At 34.5% G+C, this 22,933-nt stretch overlaps 1 protein-coding gene across 1 annotated transcript in view; it reads right to left on the reverse strand.

Moving 5' to 3' along the window:
* The window catches only part of Lama2 (laminin subunit alpha 2), a 571,380-nt gene that overhangs the window by 48,893 nt on the left and 499,554 nt on the right, over positions 1 to 22,933 (reverse strand). Inside the window, exons 43-48 of the mRNA XM_071613037.1 lie at positions 21,349 to 21,531; positions 17,085 to 17,239; positions 11,302 to 11,445; positions 10,355 to 10,488; positions 8,259 to 8,418; positions 4,567 to 4,691 (exon numbers count right to left, since the gene is read on the reverse strand). Coding sequence (XP_071469138.1) covers positions 4,567 to 4,691; positions 8,259 to 8,418; positions 10,355 to 10,488; positions 11,302 to 11,445; positions 17,085 to 17,239; positions 21,349 to 21,531 — 901 coding nt within the window. The remainder of the gene's footprint in view (positions 1 to 4,566; positions 4,692 to 8,258; positions 8,419 to 10,354; positions 10,489 to 11,301; positions 11,446 to 17,084; positions 17,240 to 21,348; positions 21,532 to 22,933) is intronic.

The raw sequence follows: 22,933 nt of genomic DNA on the forward strand, positions 1-22,933 counted from the left end.
TTGTGTATTTTTTTTTAATCTGTGTCCTTCACTTGTAGTGAAGCTCTGTGAGACCATCTAGAATTTACAGGCCAGTCCTCATGTGATGGGATTCAACATCTATGTAGCATTTGGCTCAAAGAACCCAGTATGCATTTGTAGGGTAAAGAAGATTTTAGTATAGACAAGTTCTTCCAGAGAACACATGCTTAATCAGTATTGACTGAATAATTATACCTAAGTCTTATGGTGCAGTTTAATTTTCTTCAAATGATGTTATGTGTCTACCTATTTAATCACTATTGATATTGTGGGGATATTGTTTTAAACTTACAGTATCTGCATGTTAGGATATATTTAATCTCTGAAACTGGAGTGTTGTATCAGCTTGAGCATAGAAAGAGAGATTGAGAAATATTATTGTATCATCATTATAAAACAACAGGAGTCTAAAATACTATTTTTATGAAATCATGTTTAATGAGAAAATATATAGTGAACAAAAACTTAATGGGCTTGTGTAGAAAGAGCTGTTACATACTTAGCATTCTGTTCCTGGACTAGAGAGATAAAAGCACTAAAGATAAAGCAAAAGATACTTTTTCAATACTCATGAGAAATGCTAACTGGAAGACTGAGTAAATCAACCTCTTAGGAGTAGAACTGATAGTGAATAAATTGGCTATTATGTGGCCTTCCTTCATGATGATAATGAATGCATTACTTTCTGGAGCAATGCATTAGTGATGAGAAAATGTTTCTGAAAATCTACCTAGAAGTTCCCTAAAGTTCTCAATTACTAGAATTTTTCATTATATGCAGCTAGGTCATCAATGCAACCCAGGGAAGGGTTGTGGGAATCCCTGTTGACTATTTTATTGATACTTTGGCCCAATACAGTGTTACTTATAACTTTAAAAAATATCCAAATCAAAAACATTAAAGTCTCACAATACAACGTGAGCATAGGTTGGAGAATCAAAACAAAAATATTACATTTTATTTTTCATATACAAAAACTTTGAACACTTGTACCCTGGTGTCCTTATGTCTCTAATCTACCAACTCCCTCAACAGGTAATAGAAAAAACAATAGATTAGAGGGCAAGTACCCTGGAGTCTACTATGAAATCTCATGAAGGTCTTGCTACAAGTCTCTAAATAGTTTTACGTCTAAGTTTCTCAACTGTGATATTAAAAGTTAGATCACTTAGGATTCTCAAGCCCCTTCAACTCTAACACTGAGGAGATTCTCTTACTAAAGCAATAGACAGAGTAAGGAAAAGAGTTTTGTGTAGAAGTGAGTGGCATACAGATAGATGTACTTAATTATTCGCTGATAACAGCCCCTCCCCCCCAAAAAAAAAAAAAAAATTCTAGGCTTGGTGACTTTGGGATGGGGGACAATAAATTCTTCCAGGTATATTCTGTAATAATTCAACAGCTAACATTATACTAGATTTTTCCTATTCATTTTGAGCACATTTACCAGAAACAGTAACTAGTATATTAATAACTGAAAGCATCTTAACTTCCCTTATTTTTCTCTGTTGAACCTGGATGTCTGGTCAAGTTACGAGGGATTAACTGTGCTATTTTGAAATAGTCATTATATTCTGTAGTTAACAAGCAGTTATGTATGTTGGTTTTTGGTATTTAAAATTTCATCATAATTTTAATGTTTAGCTAAATACATTTTACTTTCAGCATTTTTTTCTATATTTTAATCTTAATGTGATTTTTGGCAGGTTAAGAAAAATGAGATACATTTTAAAATATACCATTGACAAAGTAATCTTTTCAAAGTATAACAATAATTATAACCCTTCTATTGACTACTGAATAAATACAAATTTCTAAAACTGACACTCTAGGTCTTCTACAAAATTTTCCAATCTAGTTCTTTTAGCTTCATGTTTTACATCTTTTCTATAAATTCACTTTTGCCCTTTAACTAGAACAATTGGTCATTATGTTAAAAATGTGATCCGTGTTTTCCTGAAAAGAAAACAGAACACAAACAATACCTAAAGTTCTAAAAAATGATTCTTACAAATACCAGCGTTTATGAGAAAATAGTTTGGGGAAGATCATTCAAAATTTATGCAACCACATAATCAGAGCACTCACACACAAAAAAAAACAATGACAGTCCTAATAAAAATATTTGCACAGCTCAAAAAGATACATTAAAAAAAACCTAAAAACAGAGAATTATTCCAGAAACAGAACTTCACCTTAAAGGGAAAAGGTGAAGGTAGTTTGACTACATGGAGTGTAAGGAAGGGTTGACCCTGCAGGGTGACCATGTGCTCAAAATGCACTATGATAGAGGAGAACTGGGCAATGAACATTTCCAGGCTGGAATGCTTTGCCAAAGCCAGCTGAGGACAAGTGTGCAGGTGAAATGGCTTTGTATGCAGGCTGCACTATGGGCTTGGTATCCTGATCTCAGTGTCTGCAGCCTGTTGGGTTGCTTTGCATTCTGCTACCCTTACTTGACATGCAAAACATTAACATGCTGGGAAGGACTGGGTATAAACCCATGTGACCTCTGTATGTTACTTGTATTGTTCTCCCACTAACCAATCCTGTATGAGCAAGTTCACACTTGTTCAGCTTTTTTACAAACTGTAGACTGGTTTTTCAGCCTCCCCACATTTTCTTTCCCTGATCTCTGGGACCAGAATGCTCTCTATATTCCACATCTCACCTGCTCTCTCCTCTTGTTGGACTTTTATCCTATGTTAAGGGCCACCTCAAATGTTGCCTCCTTCACTAAACAGATCTCGATGCCTTCAACCTGATGTGAACAATCTAGGTATACTTGGTACCTTTTTAAAGGGATCTTTTTTAAATAGCTTATATTTTAACATTTGGCTTTTCTTTTTTCCTGGTGATAAATTTCTTGATGTCTGGAACAAGACTGGCTTCATACTAGTATCAGGTAGTTGTATGCATGAATCTTTGTAACCTACAAATTGCCCTATGAATACATATGAATTCTATTATTATTATATCAATTAATATAACACATTGTAGGTTGGTAGTACAATATCTTTGCAGAATTAATAATTAGTGGCATTATAGTCCTATCTGATATGCACTACTCAATAGATATTAAGTGCTTTAGATGTTTTGTTGGTAACAGGCTTCTAAAACTTCTACTTAGAAATTTACCAAAGATACTTAGAAAAAAATTGGTATTTCTTTGTGAGTAGTAAAACATTAACACAGACCTCATCACTTTTGTTGTAGTGAAAGAATTTTAAGGATAACCTTCCATATTAAATTTTATTGAAGGTTATTGAAAAAAATATTTTAAATAGGTCATGCTTTCAAACTATCCTCATGCTGTGTTGGTAAATTCAAGATGCCAAAAAGAAAGAGAGTTGGAAGTTTAAACTTTCACAAGGAATTAATTTGGAGCTACTTTCTTCTATGCAACTCTAAAAATGCTGAGAAGAAAATGTACAGTGTATTCTGCCATTTTAATGAGTGACTTGGGTTTTGAAAGTATGCATGTGCCCTTTAAATTAGAAGTGAAAAACACAAACTCCTTAGCACTTTTGAATTGCTATGTATATCACATTAAATCTTCCAGATATTTAATTTGTGTTTTATAGCTTTAACTTATTATAATGAAATTATTTTATAATAGGGTAACTAGGGGACTCCATTTTTTTTATGCTGAGAAATCCTCTACTTCTAGCTAATTATTTTATATCCTGTCTTCAAGTTTATATAAAAATTTGTATTCTTGCTAGGAGCAGGGGTGACATACCACCTGCCATCCTAGTGAATTGAGAGGCTGGAGAAGGAAGATTGCAAGTTCAAGACCAGACTCAGCAATTTAGTGAGACCTTCATTAAGTGAGTAAAACCCTGTCTCAAAATAAAAAAATAAAAAGTATTCGGAATATGGCTCAGTGGTAAAGTATCTCTGAGTCAATCCCCAGTACAAAAAAAAATATTCTTCCTACATTCTTTGTATACTGGTGTATTTTCAAACTTTTATTCATTCCAGCCTCTATCTTATAGTGGATGATTTGTAACACAGAATTTCTTCTGGTCTGTCTAGACCCCAGATTCTTCTCCTATAAGCAGAATCTTGAAGTCCTGTGGTTTCCACTGAAAGCATTCATAGGAACTGATGTGTCAATTTGATAAAACCTGGGTTAGGCTTCTAAATTTATGCTTAATAAGTTTGGGAAGGACTTTTTTAATGAAATAATAGTCTGGCTACAGAAAAAACATAGATAAGCAAAACCCATGGACATGAAGGGACACTGAGGTAGAAAAAGACAGTAGTCTTAATTGACTTTGTTGGAAATATCTTGCCTTTGCAAATTTTACAAAAACATAATATCATGCAAACGTACTGCTAGGATACCTCCCCGGACCTTAAAAATACTTGTATAAATTGGAAGCAAGAACTAGAAGTTACATTAGCTTTATGGTAAATCCACCTCTGTGTATAATCATTTCAAAACAGCTCCATATTATCTATGTGACAATAGAATTTTACACTATAAAATAAAAATTTTCATGACACACAGAACCATTCTCAGGGGAGTTCTCAACTAACCTGACAGTACAGCCTTTGCAGTCACCTTCTTTTTCTCGGAAATTCCACAAACCTATAGGTTTACCATCAAAGTGTGTTTCTCCCATACAGCCAGTGAATGTAATCACACGCACAGCATCGGCCTTCTACAGAGAAAGGTATTGTACTTGTTAGAATTAAGAATTTCACAAATAATCTACCAGTATCTGCAAGAATTACTAACAGTAGAAGCTAGACTAGTTATTATCTATTTTTTCTGATATTCTTAATTTCACATCTACTCTTGTTTTAACAACATTATATCACCAAAGTTACTCCAAGACGGCTCAAAATAAAGGGGTGATGGAAGCTCAAATATTTCATCAATAGATGCTGGTACCACTTAATCCCCATTAATGAATGCAATTGTCCCTTGGTATTCACCATGGTTGGTTCCAACACCCCCGTGGATACCACAATTCTTAGAGGCTCAAGTCCCTTGTACCAAATGGGGTAGTAATTGCATATAAACTGGACGCATCCTCCCCTATGCTTTAAATCATTTCTAGATTGCTTATAAAGCCTAATATAACATGAACACTATGGAAATAGTTGTTATACTGCACAGTTTAGAGAATAATAATAATAATAAATCTGAATCTGGACATTTTTAGCACAGATGCAACTTTATTTTTTGAATATTATTGATCCTTGGTTGGTTGGATCTTAGATTGGGGAACCCACGGATATTGACAGAAGTCTATAAACCATTTCTAATTTCTGCTGAAGTTCTCGACATTTTTATTTTTTGGTCTACAACATGGGTTTATTGTGGGAATTCAATTAGATGATTTCTTTATGGTACCAAGCTCAGTGTCTGGCATAGAATAGTTGTTTAGTAGGCATTACTGTACCTACATGATTTTCTTTGGGCAAATCTCGACCACACATACACTAAGAATATTTCTCTCTTGAGAGCATGAGAAAGATCGATAACACAGGGAGAAGGGAAAAAAAAAAAACTTGCATATATCCTTATCATTTTATAATAGGGCTGCCTTTCACTTTTCATTTCTATTCATAACCAGGTAGGTCTCCAGTTCAAGAGAATGAAGAAAAAGAAGCAAATGTGTATGAAAAGGACCATACAAGTTATGCTTGCTGGTATTTCTAGCACAGGCCTCAGGGTCTAAAAGGGCTCAATAAAAATCTGCTGAATGACAATCTTGATGTTGTTCTCACAGAGAAACGCCATATGCTTCATACATACCATTACTGCAAAGGAGGAAAGTGACCCAGTTCACTTTAGAGATCCTTGATGTAGTTTAAACAACTTAACGTTTGTTTAAACCTTGATGTATTACAGACAAATTCTAAATTTGGGTGCCTACAACTTTAGAAACTCTGCTAAAGCTAATCCACATTACTTGAATTATCTGGAAATAAGGGTAGATTGACATGTTTGGGTTTTAGAATGAATGTAAAATGATGGTCAATGAATGGTTAAATTTTTTTAGTTATATCTTTATTTAAACCCATCACATGAATATCTATGTGCCTGTCAATGAATATCTATCAATGTGCCTGTGTGGAAAGAATGTTGATCAGAGCCCCTGATATTACAAGTCAGAATGGTCCTTGGAATACTCCCTCAGAACATTTTCCAGAGGTTGATTATCCTACTTGTGGATTCTTTTTGTGTCTCCTTGCATCCTAAAAAGCTATACTTGAGAAATTTTCTTGCTCATTTGAATTTTCATCATCAAGTTCATTTACTTACTTTTTTTTATAGCTTTGACTCATATTCTCATGTGACAGGAGTCTTGAAACTCTTGGCCAAAATGGTTTCTTAAGATTTTCTATAGATTTCATTTGTCTACTTTTTTATTTTCCTGAGACTGACAAAAAGTTGCTATGTGCCAGTGACAACTGCATAGTAAGACTTTATTTAAGGTGTGACTACCTTGACTTGGGCACTGGTCACCTGATTGGTACACATGTTCTCCCTACTCATCTTAGCAGTAGAGCATGGTGATTAAGAGAGAGACTCCTGTGCTTGTTAACCTGTATTCAAATGCCAGCTCTGCCACTAAGTACTATGACCTTGATCAGGACAGTCACTTCTCTCTTAGACTCTAACTATGAAATGAGGATATAAATATCTACCTGCTATGGCTTAACATCTATGTCCTCCCTACCTCACTGCCCAGTTCTTGTGTTGAAATCCTGATTCACAAGGCATTAGGAGGTAAGAAACTTTGCAGGTGATCAGATCATAAGGGTGGTGCCTCCATGAATGGGATTAGTGTCCTTATAAAACAGGTATAAGGGAACATACCCCACCCCCCTTCTACTATGAAGACACAGCAAGAATGTTCCTTCTATGTGTAACAGGCACCCATTAGACATCAAATCTGATGGCATCTTGAGCTTAGCCTTCAGTAATTTTCTGCTTATTAGCTATCCAATGGTAATTTTGTTATAGCAGTAATTTTATGGTAATTTTGTTATAGCAGCCCATACAGACAGACTAAGACATAACTTTTGGAATGTTTGTGACGATTAAATGAGTTAATTCATGTAAATTACTTAGACTATTACTTAGTGCATGCTGTTTAAAAAGTGTTATAAAAGCACATTATTGTTTACTACAATAAAAGAGCAAGATGGATATTTTTATCACCCTTTTCTAGTTGAGAAAATTGAAGCTCAAGGGGTTAAGTGACTTGCCTGAGGTCATATCTTAGTAAGTGGTTGAGGAGGGATTCCAACCTGGATTTGATTTCAAAATTCATGGCTTTGTACCACTGTGTGCTACACCTATATTTATCTTTCTAGGAAGCAGAGAGACTTGGCAATATGACTATATGTTATTATGTACCACATATATTTATATGTTGTTCTAGGAAATGAGGATGATTTTAGTCTGTAGTTGTGGAATCAATTCCCATGTTTTATAGTCACATCTCATACACAAAGCAAACAAAGCATCCTTGCTCTCTATGCAGGTTGAGTTCTCATAAATTTGGGGTCACCCTGACTTTTCACATTTTCTGACTAATCTCATCCCAGGGTGATTATGACGAGTCCAGGATTAGCCATTATATTTGGTTGTACTCTTGCATATCACCCACAGGTTGTTTTTCAACACCTAATTCCATTTAATCAACATAAGCTTCTTTAAAATGCAGGCACTTTGCAGTTTGAAATGCATGAGGACCTGTCATGAAGCAATTATGAATATTAAGTGCATTACTCTGAGAATGAGAAGAGCAACTCGAAAACTTTTAAAACCAGATCATGATTTGAAAGCTTATAGCTCTTTGATATTTCCCAAGGTATTCATGAATCTTATAATTAGATGTGAATATGAACTTTATAGCACTTCATGTCTATAAATTACAAATTGATTCAGAAAATGATGTATATTAAAAAAAAATACTTTGCTCTTGAGGCAACTAAAACAAGGAAAAAAACCAAAAAACTAATGCCACTGATAAGGGCAAAACAATTATTTAGGTAAATGCACATGGGTTATAAATACAATGTTTCCAGAGTGAGTTTTCAAGATTCAAAGAAGAAACTTTTACTCAAAATAAATTTGTGTTCTTTCTTTTTTAAGTCAAGTATAAAGTTACAAGTTTTTTCAGAGCTTCTTCATGCCTTCTTCCAAAGAAATCAGGCAAGAGTTGTCTCTAAAGATGAAATAAAGAGAGTGGGCGAGAGCACATTACCTTTAATTTCCCAGTCAAGCCACCAACAAACAGCATTGCATTTGCATCCACATCTAGAATGGTGTATCCTGGAGGGGATACTGAGTGGTAGGTGCTGGGCACAATGCTGGCTTTGGGTCCATCCAGGGCTCTCACAGAAATAGATCCATTTCTTCCCGTTCTTTAAGGGTAAGTGTTAAAATAAAGGGGAAGGAAATATAGAAAATGAAATGTACATCATATCTCTGTCAACTTCAGATTTCAATAACATAAAATATAGAGCACTCTTGTGGAAAATTTTCAGATAAAAGTAGATGTCTAGCTTCAAATATTCCAAACTCATTAAATCTCAAATTAACACCCAGAGTCTGATCTTTGCTGGATATTTATAGTCAGATTGAACCAGGACTAGAGATTCTTATCCTGATTCTGTGTATGCACTGATACAAAATGACATAGCATCCATTAGTTTATGAAATTGCTATGAGTCAAGTGGAAACTTTTTTTTCTATTGTTTTACATAATTGATGTTTTCTATGCATTCAACAAATTTATATTAATTCATTTAGCATTTTGTCTAATTTAATTTGGCAAGTGAAACCCAGATGAGCCACCCTTCTGCAGTATAAGATGCATATTTTTTTTCCTAAAATTCCTTATAATATTTTGAGGACAAATTTGCTTAGGTAGTCTTCCTGAAATTGTCTTTTAGTTTGCTGCACCATCTTAATGTATATAGTATAATATTTAGTCTTCAGAGTTGTGTATACAAATTGTATGGGAGTTCTCTTAAATTCAATTAACAGAATTTTGAAAGCTATTGGCATTTTATTTCATTTTCTTCTTCAAGTGATTGATTTCCATGCATTGTTAAATATGAAAATCTGGTCTCTCTTCTGAGACAAGCAGTCATAACACAACTTCAGTGTCATATTTCTCTCCCTGCTGTCTCATTTTGGTAATCTTTTTATCTTTAAGGGCCAGCTTTAAATGAAATACATGGGAACAAAAGAGTGAATTTAACAATTAAAGTTCTTCTTTAACAGAATGAATCTCTTCTGATAAAAGTGTACTTTGTGAGAATAAATGTCCTAAAACCTGGTAAAATATTTAATCCCTCCATTACTACCACATATGTTAGCACATTCTGTTTTTTTTTTTTTAATATCTCTCTCTCTCTCTCTCTCTCTCTCTCTCTCTCTCTCTCTCTCTCACACACACACACACACACACACACACACCTTTGCTGAACTAAAACTATTGCTTTCCATAAAATTTTCTTTCAAACTTTATTTTAGAAAAAATAAGCGTGTATAAACAGAATGAAACTATATGTACCTATGTACCCCTTATCTATATTGAGTGCTAGTTCAAGTGTTCTGCACCTGTTTGAAGAACTTCATCTATAGTTCTAGGTCCTTAGCCACACCACTCAGCTGTTAGATTCTTTGGGCTTAATAGGGAATTAAGAATTGGGAAAAGAACAGAAAATAGGGGTCAAGTTCTAGAGACAGGAATGGTTGAAGTAATCCACGTGCTGTTCAATGTTGATAATTGGATTAAGGCTTCAGAGATAGAATTACTGATTCAATTTCCTATGACTTTGCATTCTCAGAAGAAAGGATTGACATAATACATATGGATGCTGACAGTTTCACAGTTTCTTGTTTTTTTTTTTTTTTTTGCATCTGCCTGAAGACATTGTTGCTACCTAGGCGAGAAGAGGAATTATGTACACAAAAAGATAAGCAATAATGGAATTCTTAGGCTCTTGCCTTTGTTTAACAAGAATGTCAGTAATTTATTTTCCCCCCTCAAGCAAAATAAAATGCCTTCAAATGGCTAAATCCCCAAATTTCTACCAGATAACAGATGAAGAGGTCAGAAATAGATTGGTCACTCTGGTTGGTACCTTGAAGGTGTGGCATTCTTAACAGGTATACGAATATATGTATACCCACATTTATGCATATACATGTAATATGTGAAATTCATAATATGTACATACAATCATACACAGTTACCGTATTAAAATGGAAATAGAAGTTTTCTCTGAAACTGGAAAGCTACTTCAAAATTCTGTTACTGAGTTATCTTAATCTTTATTGAGTAGTTACCTTGATGCTTCAATACGGTACCAATGTGAGTCATCAATAGTCAAATCTGGATATTCCACACGCCCAACTCCAGATCCAACATCCCAGAGGAAACTTACTTTGCCTTTACGCATTTCTATAGCCAGAAAGTCAATCTGGTTTGGAGAAATACAAAAACAGTAGATTATTAGATGTAAAGCCCTTTGAAAGAGGAGTACCTCAGAGTACTTTTTCACAGGTGTCATATAGAGATATGTAAAATAATTGGATTCAGAATTCATTATTGTTTTCACCAATGACACTGACATTTTTGAGGTGCAGCTATGATTTTTTTTTATTTACCCAAAGTGATCCAAAGTTCCTCATCTGAAATGGCAAATATTAACTTATTTCAAAACTGGTTTGCTAGAGTCTTATTCATTTTGGAAGATCCCACACATGTAGAATCAAGTGGTTCAGATGGGAAGCATTAGAACTCTATGTGTAAGTTTTTGTAGATTCAACTTATGCCATTTCAGTTTGAGTCATAAAGTCAACATGAGTTAGAAGATTTTCATTGGTAAGAAATTAGGACACAATTTGCTATTTTAATTTTATTAATATGAACTTTCCTTGTAATTTCTCAGTTTGAAAAGAGTAAGAAAAAAAAGCTTTATGTCTACTAGCTCTTCTTTTTAAATAGCTAGATCTGAAAACATAATTCAAAGTAAATGCTGGCATACTAATAGATGAAAGCAAATACGCCTAAATATTGTAAAGAATTCTCTACTTATTTGCTTTCTAACTTCACGTGACACTTCAGAACTTCGTGTGGTGAGATTCTGAAGTTTTCAAATCTGAAAGTCTGGCCACCTTAGACACTGTTGGGACCATGTTATAAATTCTGTGATTTTCCCCTAACACCAGGGTTACCCTCTGACATTACATGTACACAGTAGACTAAAAAAAAAGCTGAATATTAGACTTACAAATTTGGCACTTCCAAGATAAAAAAGGAGGTTGTCAGCAACGTCTGTCTTGACGTTGACAATAATATTATTGTAGCTTCCTTTCTTGATTTCCGGCTTGTATGTTCGAATGCAGTCACCTCCGGAAGACACAGATACTTTGATCTTCAAGAAAAACAAGGTACAAAGACCTTAGACTAATCTCTCAGGAAGTTTGAAGTAGCTCCCAAACAACCACAAACCCATCATCACTTTTTCTTTGAAGTTGTTTTTCAATCATCAGATAGTGTGATTAAGTGCCCATATGCAGACACCATCATGCTTACTAGTGAGGGCACAGAAGAGCAGCTCCCCACTCGCACTTTGACAATGAGCTGTTCCCAGCACCTTGGCTTGTTAGCATGCTACTAGTTTTTGAAGCATGCAACTAACAAATTCTTCCCTTCATACCTGTCTCCTTTGTGAATATAGGGACATTTCCAAAAGGGGGTTTTACGAGGAGCTAATGGGAATGATCTTCATTAAGGTTGCTTAATGAAATTTTACAATTCAGGTTTCAGCATTTTGGGTATCATTTAAAGTAGAGAGCTATTTTTTCTTAGTTTTCAAGAGGAAATTACCTCCCATGCTCTTACAGTTGAAAGAGGCCAAATAAATTTTGTTCTAGATGTTATAATAATAAGAAGGATATTAATCATTCCTCTCAGAACATACATTTCAGAATAAATTATACTTTTTTATTAAAAAATGCCAAGAAATGAGATGGAAATAATTTCTAAAGGCTATCAGTACTAATGTATTTAACAGCTCCTTTTTCTTTTGAAACGTACTTTAAAAATTACTATGAATTTCTAAGAAAGGAATTCCTATGTGAATAGAATGACACTGTTTGTACCAATTTTTATCTACATTCAGGGAGCCTTTCTTCAATCACAAATAACACTACCTGATTATTTGATTTCATTTCCTTTGGGTCAGGTACAAAATCACCATTGAAGGGGTGCTTTTAGGACAGCCATGTAGTTGCTTGGTCTGAGAAGTTGCAACTTGGCTGATTGATGGTACTCATAGGAGGAGGCAGAGAAAGGGCAAGGAACACAACCTCTTTTGCCACTGGTTCCAATGCCCAGCCTCGGGGAGCCTCTGGGCCCTCATTGGTAGTGAATTTCTGTTTTCTCTTTTCGTCTGGCATTTCGTGCTACACATTTAGTTTTCACACTCAGAGCAAAACCAACTAGCACTGTGATCACCCTTCTGGAAGGCTGGTGCAGACTATAAACAAAATAGCCTAGGCCACCAAGCCAGTCTCCATGGATCTACAAGAGTTTGATTAAGGTGTAAGGGTAGGGAGCCCTGGGGCCCCTCACAAAGGGTAGAGAAGACTACACCCAGGAGGTGCTGGATGCAAAATTGTCATGTTTTAAAAGGGAACACTAAGGAGCGATTTTTGGTTTTGACAAACAGGTAAATTCATATCCATTAAAGAGTAGCTGGGGTAAGGTAGAGCAGGTGTGTTGCTTTCCCACAGACATTAAATAAGTCACCTCTAATTGTATGATATTGTTGCCTCATCTGATCTGCTGACCAAAGTGCATGTCCATATAGAGGAAACTGTGTTCTGAAAAGAAACAGACACTGTTTTCTCCCCTACCAGGAAGAAATTAACTCGTGGAGTCTGTGTGTGATGGCCTGTAGCTGGAACTGGAAAGATCTGTGAAGCCTACTTCTTAAACTACTGTCCTGTCCCGTCTTCCCCTCAGGATGTGGTTCAGCCTGCCAGAGGAGGAGTTCAGGACTAGGGGAACCTCTCTGGTGTTTACTCTGTGTCCTGGACAGATTGCTTCTTGTTAGTGTGGTTTTCAGTGAGGAAGTGTGAGTTCTTTGCTTCACACGGGAATATCCCTTCTACATATAGAGTTGAGTAGGTGAATCAAAGTGAATAACAGAAAACCCTAATCAGGAAATAATATGATTTTGACTATGGATGTCAATACTATAAAGCAGATGTGCATGGAACTGGGCAGAACAAATTATATGATAGAATAGCAGTTATGCAGAGTTAAGAGATTGGAAGGATAAAGCAACACAAGAGAAAGACCATGTTGTAGAGAACAGGCAGGGAAAATGTAGTCCTCAGATATTTTTAGTGTTCAGGAAAGGGTGTAGGATGTAGTAAGTTTTTAGGAATTTGTAGCAACTGGACCAGAACCATCATAAGAGAAGACCTAGGCATTGAGCAAATTTAATATCTGAGGCAGACTTTAAGTACCAGTGATACCATAAGAGGATTAAAGAGAACAAGAAAACCAAGATCTAACTGCCATTCATGAGTAAAAGTGAAAAGAAACTGCTGTGCCTGGCAGGAAATCATATCTAAATTCACAGCAGGAACAGATTAGTAAAACGTAACTGTGTATAGTTTTTTTCCCCTTTCTTCATAAATGCATTATAGGCTTGGCTATAGGGCCATATTATGACTAGTGTAATCATAAGTCATTTTTGTTTAAAGAACACAATTGAATGGTACTCCTCATTTATCATTTAAGGAAGAAAACACTGAATATATGTGGAATACGTGGCCGCTGGGTCACAGGATGAATTTCAGGCTTTGCTCATTTATACCTGGTAGAAATAATAGGAGATTACATGTTTGGTTAATTGAAAAGGAGTTTCCCAAGGAGTAGAAGACAGAACACCGGTACTGACACCTAACTGAACTAATGAAGCTCCATCTGAGAATGCAAGTCAAGAGCATAGCCATTTTAAAACAAAAAAGTGTATAATGTCATTAGGATTTTAAATTAATCTACTGTGCAGCATACTTTACATATCTAAAAATATAGTTCTCTGAACAAAATGGCATTGCCATACCCAAAATGCCAGCAATTAATCTTGTACACTGATCTATGGTTCAACATTCATAACATTAAACATTCACATAGAAAACCCTCTGGATTTTCTGTTTTGGTTTCTGTTTTAGAATATACCTCAGTAACTGAAAAATTTAGGCAGTGAAAACTGTCAGCAACCGGTCCATAACTACTAATTTCTCCTTGCAAATACTTTGTATTTTGATTTTTAAGTATAGGTATTTGTTGTAACTAACTTAAAACTAGTGAATCAAAGTACAATATCTATACATTTATTTAGAAGGAACCTCAGGAAAAAGGGGAGAGATTTTTGAAATATGATCATTGTGTTAGGATGTTTGGCTCTATGGGCTGTTGTATTTCTAATGTGTTTCCTTAGTAACACTTCTGAAAAAAAATAGCTAAGTGTTAGATATTTCTAGGCATTTTTGATATAGCATTCTTTACCAGTTAATCATTATGAACTCAATTAAACATTATTGACTATCCCATTATTATATCTATTGAATTTTCATTGCATTTTTCATCTAGTAACTAGGGCTTTCATTTAAAAAGAGTATCATCTGCTCTATATGAAATTCAACAAATTAAAACAGAGCTGCTTTAAAAATGTCTTTAATATCTTAATTAAGAAAAGTCTTTCTTAATTTCAAGATCAAATATGTGTTAGGGTCAAATCCAGACACCCATGCCAAGTTGCAAACATATTTACAAATCAGAAAATATAATCTTTAGTTCATATACAAGTCATTTGAAATACATTTGATACTTGCATTTTTCTAATATCTCACAAAAAGTTAGGCATTTTGTTGTAACTTCCACTTGCAAAAGTGAAAAAAAAAAAACTTTCTTGAAAGACATGGACAATGTTTACTTATTCTAGCATTGCTTTGTACCTTTATTTCACTTTGGACTTTGGCATAGTTTATATACTCACATGTGATAATTTTGATTTTGTGGAGAGAAGAGGCACATCATTCATGACTGATAAATCTATGGGCAGATTTTTAAGTTTCTTAGAATTAAGAAATAATAAAAATATTCAAATTTCTTCACTTGGTGACAAAATCAGAAAATGGCTAAATGTGTGATCCACAGGCACATATTTACTATTATCTTTTTCTCTAAGATAACATTGCAAAACACATATAGAAGTGATACAACAAGTTCTTCCTATTGCTCTTGCTATACTTGGGTCCTTCTTTCTAGTTTTTGTCACCTGTCTCAAAAACTATTTCTTTGTTGTGCTCAAAAACGTTCAGTTTATCCAATGAGAGTTATCCCGAGTACACTTGTTGCCAAATTATAGATACTGCTTTATTTATCATTTAAAGATTCATAAGACCTGGCTTCCACTGCCCTTTCCAGTTTAATGTTCACTTTACCAATTATGCACGATCTCTTGACCAAGTAGAATGCTTTTTTCATGGAGTGGTCCTGAAACTTGCTTCTCTCTCTGTCTTGGCTCAAGCCATTCCCTAGTTTCCCTTGTGTTCCTGCCCTCCCACCACCCAGCACTATCCCACTTCAAGGCCAGGCTGAAATCCTTCCCTTTGGGAAATCTTTTGACTCTCCCAGAAGTGACCCATTCTCTTTAGAATTGTGAAAGCTCTTCCCATGCATGGCTCATGTACATGGCCCAACATTTTGCATCATCTTAAAGGTTGCTTGCATTCATGTCATATTTCTTCTCCTACATTATAAACTTTGAGAGTTCAAGACCTGCCCCTCTCATCTTGGTATATCTCATAGCAAGTGGCACTGAACATAAGAGATGCTTTTTCTTCTTTGGTTAAATCTTAGACAAAATTCTAAATTCTGGCAAAATCTAGTTATCTTTTAACCTCATAGTTTACATACATAATGATCATCTGCCGACCACACTGGTTTTCTTATTATAGTTGAATATATGACTTCTCAGATCCTATCACTACCTCCTTTACTCTCATCTTACGTAACAACATCTTCATTAGTCATTTTGTCATTTTCTTAGTTTTTTTTACAGTCAGTCATGAGTTCCTTTTCAAAGTTCACCTTGAACTTATTGCTGTGGCCTTGTTTAGAATTATTAGTCATGTATGAAGGGGAAAAGGAATACTGTCATTCAAGTATTACATTCTTGGACACTACTAAAAATTATATAAATTGATTAATTAATACAATTCTTTTCTGATAATCCTAGCTCTGAAGTTGTTCAAAAATGGTTTTTGAGATGAAAGACTTATGAATCTAAAAAGGCTTAAGTTGAAGCCTGATAACATAAAATATGTCTTTTTAAAATTATTATTTCTAAAATCATTAAGTACATGAAGTTTCACATTGGTACTTAATATCCTGGTTTATTAGCATGAGACTTGCTAGAAAGTTGTGCTTCTATCTTAATAGTCTTCACATTGGATAAATATAGAGCAAAATTTTAAGACATTTAAGATATTTCCTAATCTTTCTTTGAAATAAAAAATACATATATTTTAATATAAAATAATTTTTATCATTGCTTGTACTCAGATGAAATAATACATTGTGTATAAATCATGGTTTCTCTCTGCTGTTTCCCTGCATGATCTCATTTCCTTCATCCAGGGCACAACCTCACAGATTGGCTTTTTTGCTTATTAAGAGTAAGGCATTCTCATCAATGTCTTGTTAGCAGTCAATAATAAGATCTTCGTTGTTGCTATTTATTTGATTAATTCAAATATAATAAAATATGCCAGAATCTCTAATTCTAAAAAGTGATTATCATTCTCATGAAATGTCTTTTGACATTTGTAGAAAACTATGTAACTTCCCTTTTCTGTCCTCTTTAGCTTCAAGTAAAGGAAGAGTCAGAGATCATTCAATAGGGTAAATTGGGGGAGGACCTCCCCTTGGGGAATAATACTATTTTGTTATCAAAATAAGTTACTGGTTCTGAAAATAAAGAGAGCTTACAGAATTGGCTTGTTTCCGGGCTTGATTTATCAGTTCCTTGATCTCAGAGATGTTTTTCTTCAGGTTATCCTCAAGTTCCTTGATGGGTTTCAGTTTATCTATCAGCCGATCAGCTTCTTGTTCTAGATTTTTCACAGTGGCATCTGCATCTGCAACTGTACAGAAAAAAATAATGTGCGCGCACACACACACACACACACACAGAGCGAAATTAGAATGGTATTATGTTTAACTAAGCAATTTCATCTTATCCATGTGACAAAGCAAGGCAGTGGCCGCCAAAGCAAAGAGTGTGATGGCAAATGTAGGTATTTTAGTTGAGACTCAAGCAGGTCAGAGGCGGTATTAAAGTTTTTGGCTTTGGGATGAAGCTGAAAATTAGCACTGAAGATAGAAAATTCGATGAACTTAATCCAATGCTTCATCTTTTAGCTTTAGCCAAAAAGCTAAACTTTATAAAATAGAACTTCAGTCATTGAAGAAGGAAAATGAAAGTGTCTTTAAAATGTCACCAAGTCTGTCCAAGCCCCAACTGTTTTTTAATCAGGTTTATCACACAAAATTGGTTTTCTTTCTTTTTCTGTCTTTCTCTGCACATCTTGAACAGAGAAGCTATAAATGTGGCTTAAAGAACATTTTGATGTTGAACAACCCCGAGACTGGAGGGCTATGTTACACTTTAATTAAATCTTTCAAGTTGTGGCTCGATTTCATTTTGAAGAATAGTTGATTATCCTGCACTATATATTAGGTTGAACCATATTAAACTGCTGTTTTTTTAGGTTAAAGAAAAAGATCGAATATTGGCAATTTCAAAAGTTTGAACCCTAAAATAGTTGAAGGTTATCAGTGATCCATAGACTTCGAGTATGTTCTTTTCATAGAGGACATATAACAAATGGAAAACTAATTATTCTATCTCTAGGATGCTGGCAGTCTTATTCAAACTATGTCAGTTATTATCTGATTGAGCATGTATTGTTCCACTTTCTGTCATTGTAATCCTGATGAAAAAGTAAAACTGCTTAAGGTTCAAGGCTGTCTGTGCTAGACTGAATGATCAGCTCTCTGGCTGACACTGGACCACTGAGACCCAACCCTCAGCATTGAATCAAATGTGCTCAAATGGAAGTAAATTATTATTTTTGAACTATGTTTTAGATCTAGGTTTTGAATTCATGCTCAAAAACTGAATTATATTGTTATTGTGTTTAAAACAACATTAAGACTATTCTTAGCTTTAACTCCAAAAGCTGCTAGATCAATGCTTGAGTATTTTGTTTCTGAACTGCTGGTTTATGTGGGTCTAAGCCCTTGTTGGATAATTGTGTAGACAAAATATCCTGGCTACCCCTTAGTATTGTGAACTTTAATAAACTATTTGTTCTTTTTCTCTTCTTTTTAATTCTCCAATGTTATTCTGATTTTAAAAATTACTCTAGAATTGAGGACAATTGATTGAAATTTAGATTCACAATTAAGAGAAAGAAGGTGTTAAACAGAGATTACTTAAGCATAGGTCAAAAATAGATCCTTTTCTTCTAAAGTTCCCAGAAGCTCACATTAACTGCTTCAAAATGGGATCTGGAGATTCCCTTTCCCTCATTCTCCTCTATCTTGTGAAATAGTTTAAAGTTATATGGCAACTACCTTCCTGAAGGTCTGAAAAATAAATCATCTATGATACTGAGTCTGATGCTTTCTTGTATAGCAGTGTTTGAAAACGTTCTCACTTTAACTTCTGAAGACAAATTTTGATAAAGTTGATGTTTCTCTAGAAGATTTTATCTAGGTTATAATTTATTAGCCTAGAGTATTTGACACATACTCTTATGTGTCAAATTTCCTCTGTCGTCTTGTTATATCTCTGTTAGAACTTTGCCTACTTGTAATTTACTTTTCTTGATTAAACCTATCATTTATTTTTTAATCTTTATTTTCCTAAATATCTCTTGGATGTATCAGTTCTATTATTTCTGTTGTTTAATTCGTTAACTTTTTCACCTTGTTTTTATGTCAATTTTAGCTTTTTCTAACCCACTGAGCTGGTTTCTTAAAATTGTTTATTTCAATGCTGGTTTCAATTGCTCTCCCATTTTGTCTTTGTCATAGCCTTCAGATTTTGATACAATGGATTTTGTTACTATAATATTTCTAGTATTCCTCAGTTTTACTTTTAACTTTAAAATATGAGATGTTCAAGAGAATATGTTTATACCATAGTAGTTGCTCATTTATTAAGATCTGATTTTAGTGCTTCTTCAAATACAATTCTTTAGAAGTTGAGAAGAATTACTCATAAGGATGGGGGAATGGAATATTTGTCATCAACAACAGAGACCTAGTGGTGTATTTTAATCTGCTGCAAGTAAGTCATTTGAGCTTCTGTGGCTGAATTTTGTTATTATAATTGCCTTCTATCTGTGAAGGAATTCAGTTTTCCATTTTATGTAGCTATCATATAGATATTTTACTCATTTTTTCATAATGCCATTAAAAACATTTTATATCAAATACATGTACCTACTACCCTTATATAAAGGAAGATTCTGTGTGTGTGTGTGTGTGTGTGTGTATGTGTGTGTGTATCTAGCATTAATATGATGAGAGTGGAAAGAACAGCTATGTAAAGTTCAAAACAGCACAAAACATAGTCACATGCAAAGCTAAAGCTTTTTGTGATAGGCAGTGAAGCATAAAAGTTGGTAAAAATTGCCCAAGTAAACATATACATACTGATTTCTGCAGGTAATTTCATATGGAAGTAAAACAAAAAGAAATTAGAAAATTCATGAGAACATATTTTGTATTGATATTAACAAAGTAGTGACATCACAAACAACGTTGCTTTCCAGGACAGGTACTACTTACAAATGCACCCCATTTTACATCAAACGAGTGTTATGAAATAAAAAGTATACAACAATATGCCATTTAGCAGACTCTTGTTCATATTAAAAGAATTATTCCTGTCATGTTTAAATAAGATAGAAAACACAAATTTTAATTAATATTTGCAGATAATTATTTCTCTTAGCAGATAATGTAAAAGAAAATGTGAGGTGTATTATCAAAAGCCACTAGTTGAGAATCAATCTAAAATAGAATGAACTGATATATTATAAAATGAATCCATAGTAGTATTTACTTAAAATGCATTTTCCCTCACTTTGAGGGAAATGATATATAGCATGCATCATTATTTAGATGAAATCTTTGACCTGTAGGAGAGGCTATCTCTAGATTTACATTAAAAAAATTGAAAACATTTCTATACCCCCATCTTTTTTTTTTCTTTGAAGAAATAGCAAGGAATGGAATCTTCTGCTTCTTAGCTCTGAAGTTCACATGCCATGTGTCTGTGCTCCTCCTTGCTCATGATGGAGTCACGAGTCTCCTCAAGACCCCCATTCACAGTACTGGCAAAGTAGTTTCTATTATTCTATTCTTAGCATTTGAGTTGAGCTGATGGTGCTGAAATCAGCACCCTGTCCCATTCAAACATCACCTGGATTGTATGGCACATAACATCAACCAGAATGCTTTTGTTATTGTACTCTCAAGTGCCTTGCTATTCTGTGGAAATGTTAGTATATAAAGAGGGCCAGTCTCTTGGAAGTGGAAAGTACAAAAGCATAAATAACTGTTCTGATAAAAACATACTCTAAGATAATGTCTAATCACTTGATAGGAGTGAAAAAAAATCCATGTCAATGTTTATAGACTATATTTAACTACAAATATAAATTAAACTGGATACATCCTTCTTTCCTAGAAATGCTTAATAATTAAATCTAAATAATAAAATATTAAAATTTTTAAATGTTCACAGTGTTCAAGCTAAGATCATTTTCATTCCTTGTTCTAACAGGCCTGAGAAATGACCGTGTTCCTCAAACTAGCCTGAAACTCATCTAGTTCTGAGTGTAGAATTTCCTGAGTACAACTGTATTTTCAATTACTCTAATAGATTTAAAAAGTATTTGGCATGTCTACATCAAATATCATACAGACTTTGGGAAGTCCTAATCTCCTCTTGATTGGACAAAGTCTAGATGAAAAAAGGCACCAGGGCAGAGTTGGGAGACTTGGATTCTTTGGTTCTTGAAGGGCAGGGCACTCCATCTACTGTGCCCAGACTAGGATTGAGAGGGCAGACTACAGCACCATGAGAGTCTTCCCATCTCTACCATTTGAGTTGAGGATACTTTTACAGTGTGAAGAAATAAATAACATTATCGCAGTGAAAAAAAGGAGATCTTACTGTTCTTGGAAGGATCTTTTATCACCGCATTCGTTTTGGCCACGCTATCTGCTAGTTTATTGTAATTTTGCTTCAGGCCATCCAGGTTCTGGTGGAGCTCTTTAATCTGAGCCAGTACATCTTTGGCGGTGTCGTTGGCTTGTCTGGCTTTGTCCTTAACAGCTTGCAGTTTAGCGGCTGTGTCTGTCAGCAGAAGAAGGTATGAAAGGCAAAACAATGGGTCTGGAGCTGGTGGTTTAATCCATGCTTGTCAAAGCGAGGCTGCGGCTGGCTGACCTCAGGGACACATTTACAAAGGGGAGAGGATGAACTCTGTGTCATTTGGTTGTAGCAAATGAAGCAAATTTTTTAGCTAAATTAAATTTTCTCAGGGACCTTTGCTATGAATACCTGATTAGCTTTTAATATAGTAAAGTGATTATTCTAAATGTTCATTGTATAAGGGCATATTGTGATTTGCTGCTGAACATATTAAAAAGAGAAATTCATCCACATGAGTCCCATAGCTTCATCAAAACCAGGCTTAAGATTTAATCTGTATTTCCAGAGGGGAGAAATGATGTGTTTCAATTTTAGGATAGAGAGACTTTTTCAGGAATGCAAGATCATGCATTTGTGTATATTTTTATGTTTTCAGCACTAAAAAAAAATTTTTTTTGATGGAATTGGGAATTGACCCAGGGGTGCTTTGCTACCTGAGCTGCATTCCTAGTCCTTTTTATTTTTTATTTTGATGCAGGGTCCTGCTAAGTTGCCCAGGCTGGCCTCAAACTTACAATCCTTTTGCTTCAACCTCCCATGTTGCTGGGATTACAGGTGTGCACCATCCCACCCTGCTCTGAGCACTGGAAATTTTCTAGGCACTTATTACTACAGAAAAAACCTGAAATTTTGTAAAGCTACTTTACAGTATTTTAGTGTTAAAGTAAAAACCATTTAAACTTTAACATTTCCTATGTTGTATAAATTTGTGTATTTATTTTCTGATCATAATTTATACAATAAAACATATTGAACATATAGATGCACATAGTGTGGGTTAGTGCTTAAGACCAAAGGCTCTGAAGTAGAACATCAAGGTTCATGTATCATAAATGTTACTTAAACAATGTCTTTCAGTATCTCTTGTCTCAGTCTCTCACTTGGAAAGTGAGATTATAAATGCTATTCACATTGTGGAATTAATATAAAGGATTAGATACATGTAACATTGGCATATTGGGTAAACAATAAATGTTTATGACTTTTATTATTATTGTATCATGTGAATAAATATAAATATAATATCCCTAAAAGAATATGTGCTTTCATAATACCTAGACATAATTTCAATAGTTCTAAAGATAGAGAGATAATATGGGCATGGTTTGACCACCAATGCTTTTGAAAGCTAGAACAGCTAAGGAGTTGAATTTTGCGAGCACAGATTTATGGAAGGGCAACAGACTCTCATCTAAGATGGTAGGTACTGTAATAAACTGAGATGTTGTTGTAGTACATCGAGATTGTAGAGAACAGTATCTATATGATTTTATTCTTTCCCACTAATACAAGATTTCTTGGGCTGAAATATGGAAGACAATTT

Source organism: Marmota flaviventris, chromosome 6 (assembly GCF_047511675.1).
Source record: "Marmota flaviventris isolate mMarFla1 chromosome 6, mMarFla1.hap1, whole genome shotgun sequence".
In the NCBI taxonomy this organism is placed as follows: Eukaryota; Metazoa; Chordata; class Mammalia; order Rodentia; family Sciuridae; genus Marmota; species Marmota flaviventris.